This window comes from Triticum urartu, chromosome 6A, assembly GCF_056163025.1.
Source record: "Triticum urartu cultivar PI428250 chromosome 6A, HENAU_Tu73, whole genome shotgun sequence".
Classification (NCBI taxonomy): Eukaryota; Viridiplantae; Streptophyta; class Magnoliopsida; order Poales; family Poaceae; genus Triticum; species Triticum urartu.
This window is the reverse complement of record NC_141878.1, coordinates 33,587,279-33,601,016: the sequence shown is the minus strand read 5'-3', so window position 1 is coordinate 33,601,016 and position 13,738 is coordinate 33,587,279. Positions and strand designations below refer to the sequence as shown.

General features: G+C 52.1%; 1 protein-coding gene across 1 annotated transcript; it reads right to left on the bottom strand.

Moving 5' to 3' along the window:
• Nucleotides 1–3,794: 3,794 nt before the first annotated feature.
• Nucleotides 3,795–4,735, bottom strand: LOC147963566 (uncharacterized). Its single transcript, XM_087531153.1, has 2 exons — nt 4,459–4,735; nt 3,795–4,377 (listed from the first exon to the last, which is right to left on the bottom strand). The coding sequence occupies exons 1-2, from the start codon at nt 4,613–4,615 to the stop codon at nt 4,124–4,126; spliced, it is 411 nt and encodes a 136-aa protein (XP_087387279.1). The 5' UTR covers nt 4,616–4,735; the 3' UTR covers nt 3,795–4,123.
• Nucleotides 4,736–13,738: the final 9,003 nt, after the last annotated feature.

The following is a 13,738-nucleotide window of genomic DNA, read 5'->3' as shown; positions in this document are numbered from 1 at the left end:
AGAGTGTCACTAGTATGCCTCTACTAGACTAGCTCGTTAATCAAAGATGGTTATGTTTCCTAACCATGGACAAAGAGTTGTTATTTGATTAACGGGATCACATCATTAGGTGAATGATCTGATTGACATGACCCATTCCGTTAGCTTAGCACCCGATCGTTTAGTATGTTGCTATTGCTTTCTTCATGACTTATACATGTTCCTATGACGATGAGATTATGCAACTCCCGTTTGCCGGAGGAACACTTTGTGTGCTACCAAACGTCACAACGTAACTGGGTGATTATAAAGGAGCTCTACAGGTGTCTCCAAAGGTACATGTTGGGTTGGCGTATTTCGAGATTAGGATTTGTCACTCCGATTGTCGGAGAGGTATCTCTGGGCCCTCTCGGTAATGCACATCACATAAGCCTTGCAAGCATTGCGACTAATGAGTTAGTTGCGAGATGATGTATTACAGAACGAGTAAAGAGACTTGCCGGTAACGAGATTGAACTAGGTATTGAGATACCGACGATCGAATCTCGGGCAAGTAACATACCGATGACAAAGGGAACAACGTATGTTGTTATGCGGTCTGACCGATAAAGATCTTCGTAGAATATGTAGGAGCCAATATGAGCATCCAGGTTCCGCTATTGGTTATTGACCAGAGACATGTCTCGGTCATGTCTACATTGTTCTCGAACCGTAGGGTCCGCACGCTTAAGGTTTCGATGACAGTTATATTATGAGTTTATGAGTTTTGATGTACCGAAGGAGTTCGGAGCCCCGGATGGGACCGGGGACATGACGAGGAGTCTCGAAATGGTCGAGATGTAAAGATCAATATATTGGACGACTATATTCGGATATCGGAAAGGTTCCGGGTGATTCGTGTATTTTTCGGAGTACCGGAGAGTTACGGGAATTCGCCGGGGAGTATATGGGCCTTATTGGGCCATACGGGAATAGAGGAGAGAGGCCAAAAGGAAGGAGGCCTGCGCCCCCCCTCTGGTCCGAATTGGGCAAGGGGCGCAGCCCCCTTTTTCCTTCTTCCTCCCCCCCCCTCTTTCCCCTTCTCCTACTCCAACAAGGAAGGAGGGAGTCCTACTCCCAGTGGGAGTAGGACTCCCCTTGGCGCGCCCCCTCCTAGGCCGGCCGCCCCTCCCCCTTGCTCCTTTATATACGGGGGCAGGGGGGCACCCCATGACACACAAGTTGATCTTCGTGATCGTTCCTTAGCCGTGTGCGGTGCCCCCCTCCACGATATTACACCTCAGTCATATTGTAGCGGTGCTTAGGCGAAGCCCTGCGACGGTTGAACATCAAGATCGTCACCACGCCGTCGTGCTGACGGAACTCCTTCCCGAAGCTTTGCTGGATCGGAGCCCGGGGAGCGTCATCGAGCTGAACGTGTGCCAAGAACTTGGAGGTGCCGGAGTAACGGTGCTTGGATCGGTTGGACCGGGAAGACATACGACTACTTCCTCTACGTTGCGTCAACGCTTCCGCTTCGGTCTACGAGGGTACGTAGACAACACTCTCCCCTCTCGTTGCTATGCATCACCATGATCTTGCGTGTGCGTAGGAAATTTTTGAAATTACTACGTTCCCCAATAGTAATAAGAAAAACTTCTGTAGTTTATTTATCAAAGACAAGAGCGTTATAATTTTCCCAGTGATTGTTATTGTTTTTGTTTGCGTGAGAAATCCCCCAGTGGGTGGCTTAGCTGCCAATCCTTTCGCCTAAGTTTGTAAAAATAAAATCCTACCGAGTGGTGAGCCAGCTTCTCACTCGGAGGCTTAGCTGCGAACCCGTTTCGCCTAAATGTTTGGAAATCCTACCGAGTGGAGAGCCAGCCTCCCACTCGGGGGCTTAGCTGCAGTCCAGTACTCGCCTAAGTATTTGAAAATCCTACCGAGTGGTGAGCCAGCCTCCCACTCGGGGGCTTAGCTGCAGTCCAGTACTCGCCTAAGTATTTGAAAATCCTACCGAGTGGTGAGCCAGCCTCCCACTCCGGGGCTTAGCTGCAATCCACTACTCGCCTAAGTATTTGAAAATCCTACCGAGTGGAGAGCGACCCTCCCACTAGGGGGCTTAGCTGCAGTCCAGTACTCGCCTAAGTATTTGAAACTCCTACCGAGTGGCGAGCCAGCCTCCCACTCGGGGGCTTAGCTGCAGTCCAGTACTCGCCTAAGTATTTGAAAATCCTACCGAGTGGAGAGCGACCCTCCCACTCGGGGGCTTAGCTGCAGACCAGTACTCGCCTAAGTATTTGGAAATCCTACCGAGTGGAGAGCGACCCTCCCACTCGGGGGCTTAGCTGCAGTTCAGTACTCGCCTAAGTATTTGAAAATCCTACCGAGTGGAGAGCCAGCCTCCCACTCGGGGGCTTAGCTGCAGTCCAGTACTCGCCTAAGTATTTGAAAATCCTACCGAGTGGTGAGCCAGCCTCCCACTCGGGGGTTTAGCTGCAGTCCAGTACTCGCCTAAGTTTGAAAAATCCTACCGAGTGGAGAGCGACCCTCCCACTCGGGGGCTTAGCTGCAGTCCAGTACTCGTCTAAGTATTTGAAAATCCTATCGAGTGGAGAGCGACCCTCCCACTCGGGGGCTTAGTTGCAGTCCAGTACTCGCCTAATTATTTGAAAATCCTATCGAGTGGTGAGCCAGCCTCCCACTCGGGGGCCTAGCTGCAGTCCAGTACTCGCCTAAGTTTGAAAAATCCTACCGAGTGGAGAGCGACCCTCCCACTCAGGGACTTAGCTGCAGTCCAGTACTCGCCTAAGTATTTGAAAATCCTACTGAGTGGCCTCCCACTCGGGGGCTTAGCTGCAGTCCAGTACTTGCCTAAGTATTTGAAAATCCTACCGAGTGGTGAGCCAGCCTCCCACTCGGGGGCTTAGCTGCAGTTCAGTACTCGCCTAAGTATTTGAAAATCCTACCGAGTGGAGAGCGACCCTCCCACTCGGGGGCTTAGCTGCAGTCCAGTACTCGCCTAAGTATTTGAAAATCCTACCGAGTGGTGAGCTAGCCTCCCACTCGGGGGCTTAGCTGCAGTCCAGTACTTGCCTAAGTTTGAAAAATCCTACCGAGTGGAGAGTGACCCTCCCACTCGGGGGCTTAGCTGCAGTCCAGTACTCGCCTAAGTATTTGAAAATCCTACCGAGTGGTGAGCCAGCCTCCCACTCGGGGGCCTACCTGCGGTCCAGTACTCGCCTAAGTTTGAAAAATCCTACCGAGTGGAGAGCGACCCTCCCACTCGGGGGCTTAGCTGCAGTCCAGTACTCGCCTAAGTACGAAACACATCCCAATCCGCAAGGATGACGAGGTGCAGGTCGACTGCCACCTTCTCCTTCGGAGCTTCGCCACAAATACAACATGCGCTCCATCTCAATCCGCAAGGACGACGAGGTGCAGGTCGACTGCCACCTTCTCCTTTGGAGTTTCGCCACAAATACAACGTGCGCTCCATCCCAATCCGCAAGGACGACGAGGTGCAGGTCGACTGCCACCTTCTCCTTGGGAGCTTCGCCACAAATACAACATGCGCTCCATCCCACTCCGCAAGGACAACAAGGTGCAGGTCGACTGCCACCTTCTCCTTCGGAGCTTCGCCACAAATACAACGTGCGCTCCATCCCGACCTGCAAGGACGACGAGGTGCAGGTCGACTGCTACCTTCTTCTTCGGTGCTGCGCCACAAATACAAGAGTTGTCTCGAGTGAAGAACGAGTTCCACTCGACGGAGAATTCATGAAGATATTCAACAATAAACCAAGTTCAGATAAATCCTAAAGGTTCTAGACCGCAGATTGAAGTGCTCGAGCATTCAGCTCGAAAGAGTTTAACGGTTACAAAAACCAGTTGGCATTCCGAGGCAAATTTAAGGTGGGGCAAAAAAGTTTGTTCACTCTGCAGGAGGAGGACTGGCAGGCTCGACGAACTCGTCCAGGTCGACGTCGTCGGCGATCCGAGTGGCTGCAGCAATAAAAGTCTCCGTAAAAGATCGGAAGTCATGCCTCTGGGTGTTGGCGACCTTGATTGCTGCCAGCTTATCTTGTCGCACCTCCTTGCAGTGGACACGAACCAAAGATAGAGCCACATCAGCACCACACCGGGCAGAAGATTTCTTCCACTCCTACACTCGATCAGGGATCTCGTTAAGGCGAGTCATCAGGGACTCGAGATCATTCTGGAGCGTGAACCCTGGCCAAAGTGCAGTGTCGATCCGTGACGTGGCGACCTTCAGTCGAGCCAAGTAGTCCACAACACCGTCGATGCGGGATTCCAGTTGGAGCAGATTCATGGCAGTTTCATCTTTCACGGGAGAGTTGATGGGGTCCAAACCTGGCTCAATCCGCCCAGTCTCCTCCTCGAAGTTCTGGCAAAACTCTACATTCACGATCCAAGGATAAGTCATTTTTCGTATGCTGGGTCGACCAAAAAAAACATCAGTCGGAACAAAATGTATACCTTCAAGCTTGATGAACAACTTCTTAGCAAGGCTCCTCAGATAGCTCTCCAGATCGTCCCTCCTGCGAGCGATGCCTTCCATCTTCTCGTACAGGTTGAGATTGTCCTTCTTCAAGCGCGTGCACTCCTTGTTGGCTTCGTTCAGGGCAGATTTCATCTTGGTGTTCTCTTCTTCCAATTGGCCGACTAAAGTCAGTTTCTGTTCAGCCAGAGCGGTTCTGTCGTCAGCTTTCTTTTGACCAGCAGCCAAATCCTGATCCTTCTTCGCCAGAGCTTCGTTCAGTTTTTCTGCAAAGAAATGGTGCTTGATTCAGAATGAGCAGAAGGGTACTCAAGCCTAAGACAAACCAGTCGACAAGCTCGTCTTACCATTGGCGTCGTCCTTGGCCTTTTGCAGCTCTGTCTTGGCCAATTCCAAGTCAAGGTTTAGCTGGATCTGCTGTTTCTCCAAGTCAGCAAAGCGAGCTCCAAGATCGCATGATTTCTGCAAACAGGGAGGAGAAGTTATTTTACAGCGAAAAACGACAAAGACAATCAATACTAAGACTACGATCGACTGCCCGCAGTCCACCATAGTCTCGGGGACTACACCCAGTGGGTGCACTTTGCGTGCCCCCACCGGTTCAGATCCCACTCGACCGGCCCACCGGAGTCGAGTGCAGGGAGTAAAAAAAAGAAAGAAAGAAGTGGACAACAACCCGTTCAGACCCCAGTCGACTGCCAGCAGTCGACCGCAGTCTCGGGGACTACACCCAGTGGGTGCACTTGGCGTGCCCCCACCGGTTCTGATCCCACTCGCCCAGACCGAGTGGAAGAGCGAAGCTACCAGTTTACACTCGACACGGCCAGACCAGATTGAGTGAAAGAATCAAAATACAAAGACTACAGTCGACTGCCAGCAGTCCACCGTAGTCTCGGGGACTACACCCAGTGGGTGCACTCAGCGTGCCCCCACTAGTCCAAAAAATCAATCGACACACCCAGTGGGTGTACAAATGCAAAGATTTTCGGAAAAAGAGTCTCCAGATAGCATATCCTAACAGAACAAGCGGTGACCAGCTAACCTGAACATTGCTTTGGAGAGCCGAGCTGGCGTCATAGGCGGCCTGACTGGCGTCCCGCACCATCTTCACCTTCTCCATCATAATGCCCGCCTGGCGTATGGCTTCCTTGGCAGCATTCACTTCGTCCTCTGGGACATGATGGATCGCAAAAACTGAAGGTGGGTCGGCAGGAGCCCGAGCAGTCGACGAAGAAGGCAGGGCACTCGACAATGGTACGGCGAAGGTAACAGAACCCCGATTGGCATCACCAGCGTCCTGAACGACTGGTTCCGCCATCGGCATCGACTATGGCACCTTGCTTGCAGGAGCTTTCCTATTTTTCCTCGTCAAAGGCCTCTCAGGCTCTTCATCATCATCATCGGGGAGGTCAATAATGTTAGGAGCTGTTCAAAGATCAATCGCCAAAATCACATCACCCAATGGTACACATTGCAGTTGAGTCGACCAAATAAAGACAAAATGACAGAAATCATACCCAGATTGGAAGTGACTGTATCCTCCATTACCTCATCCTCATCTCTGTAAGCTGAGGTCCCGGAAGTAGCAGCGCTGCCAGTTCCAAAGTTTGTCTGGTTAAATCAAGAAAAAAATAAACAGCACGGAGCGTCGAGTGAATACAAAGGGAGCCTCTCACGCAGAAGCGACGGGGATGTCAATCTTAATCTTCGGCAACGCCTTGCGAGGCTTCTGCTCTGCAATTTTGAGATGCTTTGACACTTTTTCAGTCGGGGTTGGTGAAGATGTCCGAGGACGCTTTGAAGACTGACCGGTCTGAGCAATCGCCTTTTCACGGGCGCTCGGTCGTTCTTGGTCAAGCTTGGATCGCCTCTCCCTGCGAGGAGGCGACTCGACTTCTTCTTCGTCACTTGAGTCGTCGCTTTCTTCGTCCTCTTCTCCGTCAGAATGCCATTCGCCACTATCGCCGCCGCTCGCCTCTCCTTCCAGATCTTGCTCTTGCTCTCCGTTGGGCACTGAGTACATTTCGATAAGGGCCTGAAAGAAAGCAGGAAGAATAAAGTCAGTCGACGCAGTATAGACAGCTGTGCGAGTGAATTCAGATTATAATCCAAAGCTCAGAATCGGACCTTTTCTGGTTCGTGGGACTGGTCGAATGGAGGAACTCTCCTGGCTCCCCTGGGGTTGTCCTTGTCTCCGGTGATGCCCGACAGCCACCCCTCTAGTGTGTCGTCATCGACCTCCTCCGGGTGAATCCGAGTGGTGTCGTCAAGACCCGAATACATCCACATCGGATGGTCTCGAGCTTGAAGAGGCTGGATGCGCCGCCGAAGGAAAACCTCCAAGAGATCCATACCGGTGACCCCGTCACAGATAAGCTGGACCACTCGTTCGACCAGCACCCTAACTTGCGCCTTCTCCTCCGGGAGCACCTTCAAAGAGGAGGGTTTCCTCACTCAGTCCATGGTAAAAGGAGGGAGGCCAGTCGACTGCCCTGGCGTCGACTGGTCTTTGCAGTAAAACCAGGTCGACTGCCATCCGCGGACCGAGTCGGGAAGAATCATGGCCGGAAAGGAACTTTTCCCTCTCATCTGAACACCAAGACCCCCACACATCTGAATCACTTGTGTTCTCTTGTCACTCGGATTGGCCTTTTTCACCATCTGAGAACGCAGGTGAAAATCTGCTTGACAAGACCTCAGTGAGGCCGACAACCCAAGAAATCCTCGCACAAAGAAACGAAAGCAGCGAGATACACGATTGTGTTGGGACTGAAGTGGTGGAGTTGTGCCCCAAAGAAATTCAGAAATCCCCGAAAGAAAGGGTGAGGAGGCAAGGAAAATCCACGGTCGACGTGGGTGGCAAGGAGAACGCGCTCACCCTCCCGAGGTTGCGGCTCAGATTCCTTCCCAGGAAGCCGCGCCGATCCATGGGGGATCAGTCCTTCGTCGGCTAGGTCATCGAGGTCTTCTTGGCGGATCGCCGAGCGGATCCAGTCGCCCTGGATCCAGCCCTTCGGCAGGCCGGCTCGTGAGGAGGATCCACCCCGACTGGTCACCTTCCCCTTCGCCTTTGCCGTCGCCTTCTTCGCCCGCTCCAGAGCCGCCGTCTTCTCCTTCCCCATCATCGCCGGCGAGACGTGTACGGAGCGGCGGCGCTGGGGCGAGAGCGAGCGCGACGAAGAAGCCTGAAGAAGAGAAGAGGAAATGAGAACGCACTGTTCAAGAAACCCCGGTCCGACGCCTTATATGAGGTCGCTTCCGAGTGGCTGACTAGTAGGCCCGGATGATCCTGTCAAATCCCGTAACAATCGCGCGCGCGATACGTGGCGAAAAAGGTGGCACGGAGATCGAGGCGGCTCCGCCCTATCCCATCCGATTACTGCGGCCTCCCCCATCCCGCGCGCTTCCCAAAATTCGAATCCCGCAGAATCTGCGGGCGGCAGAACAACTTGTCAGACGGAAGATCTCCTCCACACTGTCACTTGGAGCTTTTCAAGTAAAGAAATTCACTCGACAAAAAACTAGGAATGGATCAAGGCGACTGAAAAGGAAGTTGCTGTCATCACTCAGGTTCATTGATCCGAAACAAGATATGCTCATGGCATGAAAAATGAGTTGAAGAAGTTCTCAACTCCTTCCCCACTCAAACCTCAATCCATTCAGGGGCTAATGATGAAGCTATGTACCTAGGGTAGGGTCATGGACCTGTCCTAACTGCCCTACTCAAGGACATCTCTAGAAGAAATCACCTTTCAATCGACTTGGAGGTGTTCCACTCGACAGACTCGAAGACACTCGACCAAGAATCAAACACTCGACCAAGATCCAACCACTCGACGGCCAGGAGACCTAAAGTCACTCCGCGCGCTAACGATCGGTCATTAAGTAGCTTTTATGGTCATCATAGCACTTTATTAGGGGCGTTACCAGTAACGCCCGACCTTAATGTATTTGAAACCCTGCATAACTGAGGGCCGGAGGGGTCTGGCGAGCTCTATATAAGCCACCCCCTCCTCAGTGTAAAGGGTTCGCACCCCTGTAATTCATACACACATAATCCAGTCGACCGCCTCCGGGCTCCGAGACGTAGGGCTATTACTTCCTCCGAGAAGGGCCTGAACTCGTAAACCTCGTGTGCTTACAACTACTCCATAGCTAAGATCTTGCCTCTCCATACCTACCCCCTACATTACTGTCAGACTTAGAACCACGACAGCGGCCCTGTGCATCCGCTCCGGGCCGACTTTCGGCCTCTTCACCGACATTCGCCAGGCGACCGCGACCGTCGCCGACGCCGTCCTTCTTCAACAGCAGCTGGCGGCCGGTGACCTAGAGGAGCCGTGGCGCTTCTCCGACGGCCTGCTCCTCCATGGGCGCCGGATCTTTGTTCCAGCACATGATGATCTCCGTCACCAGGTGTTGCTGCTCGCCCACTCAGCTGGTCATGAGGGTGTGCAGAAAACCCTCCATCATCTCCGCGCCGACTTCTACATTCCTGGCGATCGAGCCCTGGTCCGTGACTGGGTTCGCTCTTGTCAGATATGCCAGCGCAACAAGACGGAGACCCTGCAGCCGGCCGGGTTGCTTCAACCCTTGGAGGCGCCGTCTCAGGTCTGGGCCGATATGTGACGCCCTCGATTCAATCGTACACTAATCATACACGCAAATGTGTACGATCAAGATCAAGGACTCACGGGAAGATATCACAACACAACTATAGACACAAATTAAAATAATACAAGCTTTATATTACAAGCCAGAGGCCTCGAGGGCTCGAATACATAAGCTCGAAAGCACAAGAGTCAGCGGAAGCAACAATATCTGAGTACAGACATAGGTTAGACAAGTTTTCCTTAAGAAGGCTAGCACAAAAGCAACATCGATCGAAAAGGCAAGGCCTCCTGCCTGGGAGCCTCCTAACTACTCCTGGTCGTCAGCGGCCTCCACGTGGTAGTAGGCACCCTCGGGGTAGTAGCAGTCGTTGGTGGGGTCGTCTGGATCCTGGGCTCTGTCATCTGGTCGCAACAATCGGGTATGGGAGAAAAAGAGGTAGCAAAGCAACCGTGAGTACTCATCCAAAGTACTCGCAAGACTTACATCAGATCTAAACTAAGTATGCATCTGTATCAAAGGAAATGGGCTGTATCTGTGGACTAAACTGCAGAATGCCAGGATAAGAGGGGGAGAAGCTAGTCCTATCGAAGACTAGCATCTTCAAGCAGCTCCAAGCATCTTGCAACATCAGAAGAGTACAGATCAACATAATGTAAAGTAGTAGTGTTATCAACCTCGGCCAGAGATCCTTTCTCGACTCCCTGCGAGAAAGCAATCCCAGAGCCATACTATCCAGTTATCATCTCATAACCAAGTCTCATCTCCATGTCTCATCTCAAGTATCCAGTTCTAGTTGTATCGATCGGGATACAACTCCAAGTGTCCGTTACGTAGGACAGGCTATCGATAGATGTTTTCTTCCCTACAGGGGTGCACCAACTTACCCACCACGCTCGATTAACTCCGGCCGGACACACTTTTCTGGGTCATGCCCGGCCTCGGCCAAACAATACGCCGCAATCCGACCTAGGCTTAATAGAGAGGTCAACACGCCGGACTAGACCTATGCCCCCAGGGGTCATGGGCCATCTCCCCGGGAACTCCTGCATGTTGCATGGGCGGCCGGTGAGCAGACCTAGCTACCTCCTTCAACAAGGCAGGAGCTTACGCAGTCCAACCTGGCGCGCGCCGCTCAGTCGCTGACGTCTATTAAGCTTCCGTTGATGTATACGACGCAGAACGCCCATACTATGCCCACGTGATGGTTAGTGCTATCAGGCCAGAGGCCCCTCGGATCAAATATCCAAACCGTAGTGGATTAGGAGCACGCGGTAACGAGCAGAGACTCATGATCGATGTAACCCCGTCTCCCCGTCTCGAGTACTTGCAGCAAGGGCTAAGAATGCCCGGCCACGCCTCGTAAGTATCTCGCGGGCACCTTCCAGGTCAACCCGACTCCACATCACTCGCTATTAAGCTCGCGCGGGTACCCCTCAGGACTGACCCGTCTTAGTAACATGGCTCGGTGCAAAGTCATAGTAACCATAGTAACTGTGTGTCTAACACCAAGGGGAAAACCCGAGGAATCACCCCCGGTGAATTCCACTCGATGTTGTCATCAATGTGAACGTAAGAGGATCCACCCTCGAGGTTCACATTTGATGGGTTGCATGACAGAGCCGTAACGGAAGTGGTTAAGGAGGAAATCACCCTCGATGACCTCGACCGTATAGCTACACTACAGAGATCTCATCAGGAGTGATGTAAGAGGTTCCACCCTCGGCACTCGATGGTAACTCTGCAGAGTCGTACAACTAGGGGGTGATGTGCGGTGTCGGGGCCTGGACGTCGATCACGTTGATCGAGTCATCGAACATAAAGCGAGGCAACTGGGACAAGGCGGGGGTCACTGATGAATCACTATCCAACCTATACTAAGCAGTTTAGGATAAGCAGGTAAGGTATGAAAGCAGGTAACAAAAACAGGCTATGCATCAGAGTAGGATCATACATAAAGCAGTAGCAGTTCTAATGCAAGCATGAGAGGGAAAGAAATGGGCGATATCGGAATGCTCAAGGGGGGTTTGCTTGCCTGGAAGCTCTGTAGAAAAGGAAGAAGTGTCGTCGTCGACGTAGCCGATCACAGGGGCATCAACAGGGGTCTCAGGGTCTACCGGAGAGAAGAGGGGGAAGAAACAGTAAATACAGAGCAAACACATGCATGACAAGACAAAAGGCGGTGCTATGGGTGTTCTAACGCAGTACTACGCGATACCGGCGAAGGGGGATAACATTCAGAAAGTTTTCCCGGAGTTAGGCATTTTCGGACATGCGAACCGGAGGGGAAAAGTTCGATGTTTTCTATGCTAGGGGCATGTGACAGACGAGCGGAGAGCGTATTCCGATTCGTCTCGTCGTTCTGAGCAACTTTCATGTATAACACTTTTTCATCCGAAGTACGATTAAATTAATATGATTTTCTAAAGATTTAAACATTTTCTGAAATTTTGTATTTATTTTAATCCGAATTGACCAAGCCAAAAGGACTGGTCTAAATGGGAGTTGGTGGCCCACATGCCACTACTTTAATAATTTCCAAAAGGATTTATCTAAACTAAATAGATGGGACCCACATGTCATTTGTTAATAGGCTAACTTAGCACTATACTAATACTAAGCTACACCTAACATAATTAAACAAGGACCGGCCACTACTGGGCATAGCCTAGCCGGCCACATGCACGGCGCGCGCACACACAGAGCACACGCACGCACACACAATGCTTGGGTTAAGAGAAGATATCATTTTGTGATTTTTGTAGGATTTAAACCATGCATCAAATGAATTTGGTCCAGTGGAGTAATATGAAGTTTGTCAAGTATACTTTCCGCCCATATTATTTTTACTCATGTTAACAGTTGCTTTGCCACAGTTTAGGGGTTGTCCAAAGGGTTAGTCAGTGTAAAATTTGAAAAGCTAGGTAGCACTAGCTACAGTACTAGCAATAGGCCATCAGTACAACGGCAACAGAGTAGAGTAGCGTTGACGCGCGCTTGCAGGCGCGGGCCGGGTGCGGGCACGCGCGCGTGGGCGTGCGCGGGGACGCGGCCAGGCGAGCAGCCGCCGCGTGCGGGCAGCAGCAGTATGCGTAGCAGCCTTAGGCCCTTAGCAGAAGCAGCGAAGCAGAGCAGCAGGCGAGCGCAGCAACAAGCGGCAGTAGGAACAAGCAGCAGCAGCGACAAGAGGAGCAGCAGTGTGACTACTGCAGCAGCTAGCAGAGACAGAGGGCAACGGACCACACATACGCGTACGCGTACGCCGGAGCTCGGACAAGCTCGGGGACGGCGACTATGACAACGACTCGAGGGGGCGGGTTACGGAGGCGGAACGGAGCGGGAATGAGAGGGAATTGGAGTCGCAGCTCACAGCGAAGCTCGTGGAGGGCTTGATGAAGCCGGAGGGGTCGAGGGAGAGCGGATCGACGGCGAGGTCATGGTGTCTGTGCGTGGGGTGGATCCCGATGGCGAGCGCTGGCGGCGGTCTGGAGACGAGCCGAGGGGCGTAGAGGAAGGAGACGCCGTGGCGTAGCTCGGGGTGGCCGGTGGCCGTGGGATCGATGCGAGCACGGCGACCACCGTCGGGATTCGCGTTGGGGAGAAGACAGTGGCGCGAGGGAGAGAAGGGGAATTGAGCTAGGGTTCGGGAGGAGGGAGAGAGCGATCTTGTAGGGCGCCAGGGGGCGTGGATGGCCGCCCCGTGGCCATCAGCGCCGTGTACGGTCGCCCTGCGTCCACAAGCGCCCGATGAACAGAGGAAGGGGACAACCTAGCGGTGGGCTGGGCTTCAGTGTGGGGTGTTGGGCCAAAGTGCACCTTGACTTTAGTTTTTTTTAACTCTTTGCTAATTGTATTTTCTGCTACTGTTTTGCATTAAGTTGGGCCACCAAATGATTTTTGCGTTGAACGGAACTTTGCACATAAATCTAACACAAAAGGTAACAGTGGCACAAAAAGTTTGGGGTCAAAACGAGTTGTCTAACCTTTTTTTTAAAATTGAAAATGTCGACTTAATTGTTGTTGAACCACTAAATTAATTCCCAGGGCATTTTGAGAATCCAAATAAGATTGGTTTCATCATGAAAAAATACTTAGGGAATTTAAGGATATTACCAACATTTTTATTTTACTGATTGAAGAAATAATAATTTGACTTGTATTTGATACTTGAAAATGGCTTTGATTTTTGGACGAGTGGCAAGTTGCATAGTAATTATGATGAAATGGCCACCATTAGGAGGAGATTACTGTAGCAAGATTCTCAGGGTGTTACACGATATCTCCATGGACTTCATCGAGGGCCTTCCCAAGGTGGGTGGCAAGTCGGTCATTCTCACGGTAGTCAACCGCTTTTCCAAGTACGCCCACTTCATCGCGCTAGTCCATCCATACACGGCGGCGTCCGTGGCCCGGGCCTTCTTCCACGGCATCGTCCGTCTACACGGGTTCCCCACTTCGATCGTCGATGATCGGGACCCGGTGTTCACGGGCCATGTCTGGCGCGACCTCTTCAGGATGGCGGGCGTCAAGCTCTGCTTGAGCACGGCGTTCCACCCTCAGACAGACGGCCAGTCCGAGGTCATTGCCATGTACTTGCGTTGTGTTACAGGTGATCGACCTCGAGCTTGGGTGAATTGGCTCTCTTGG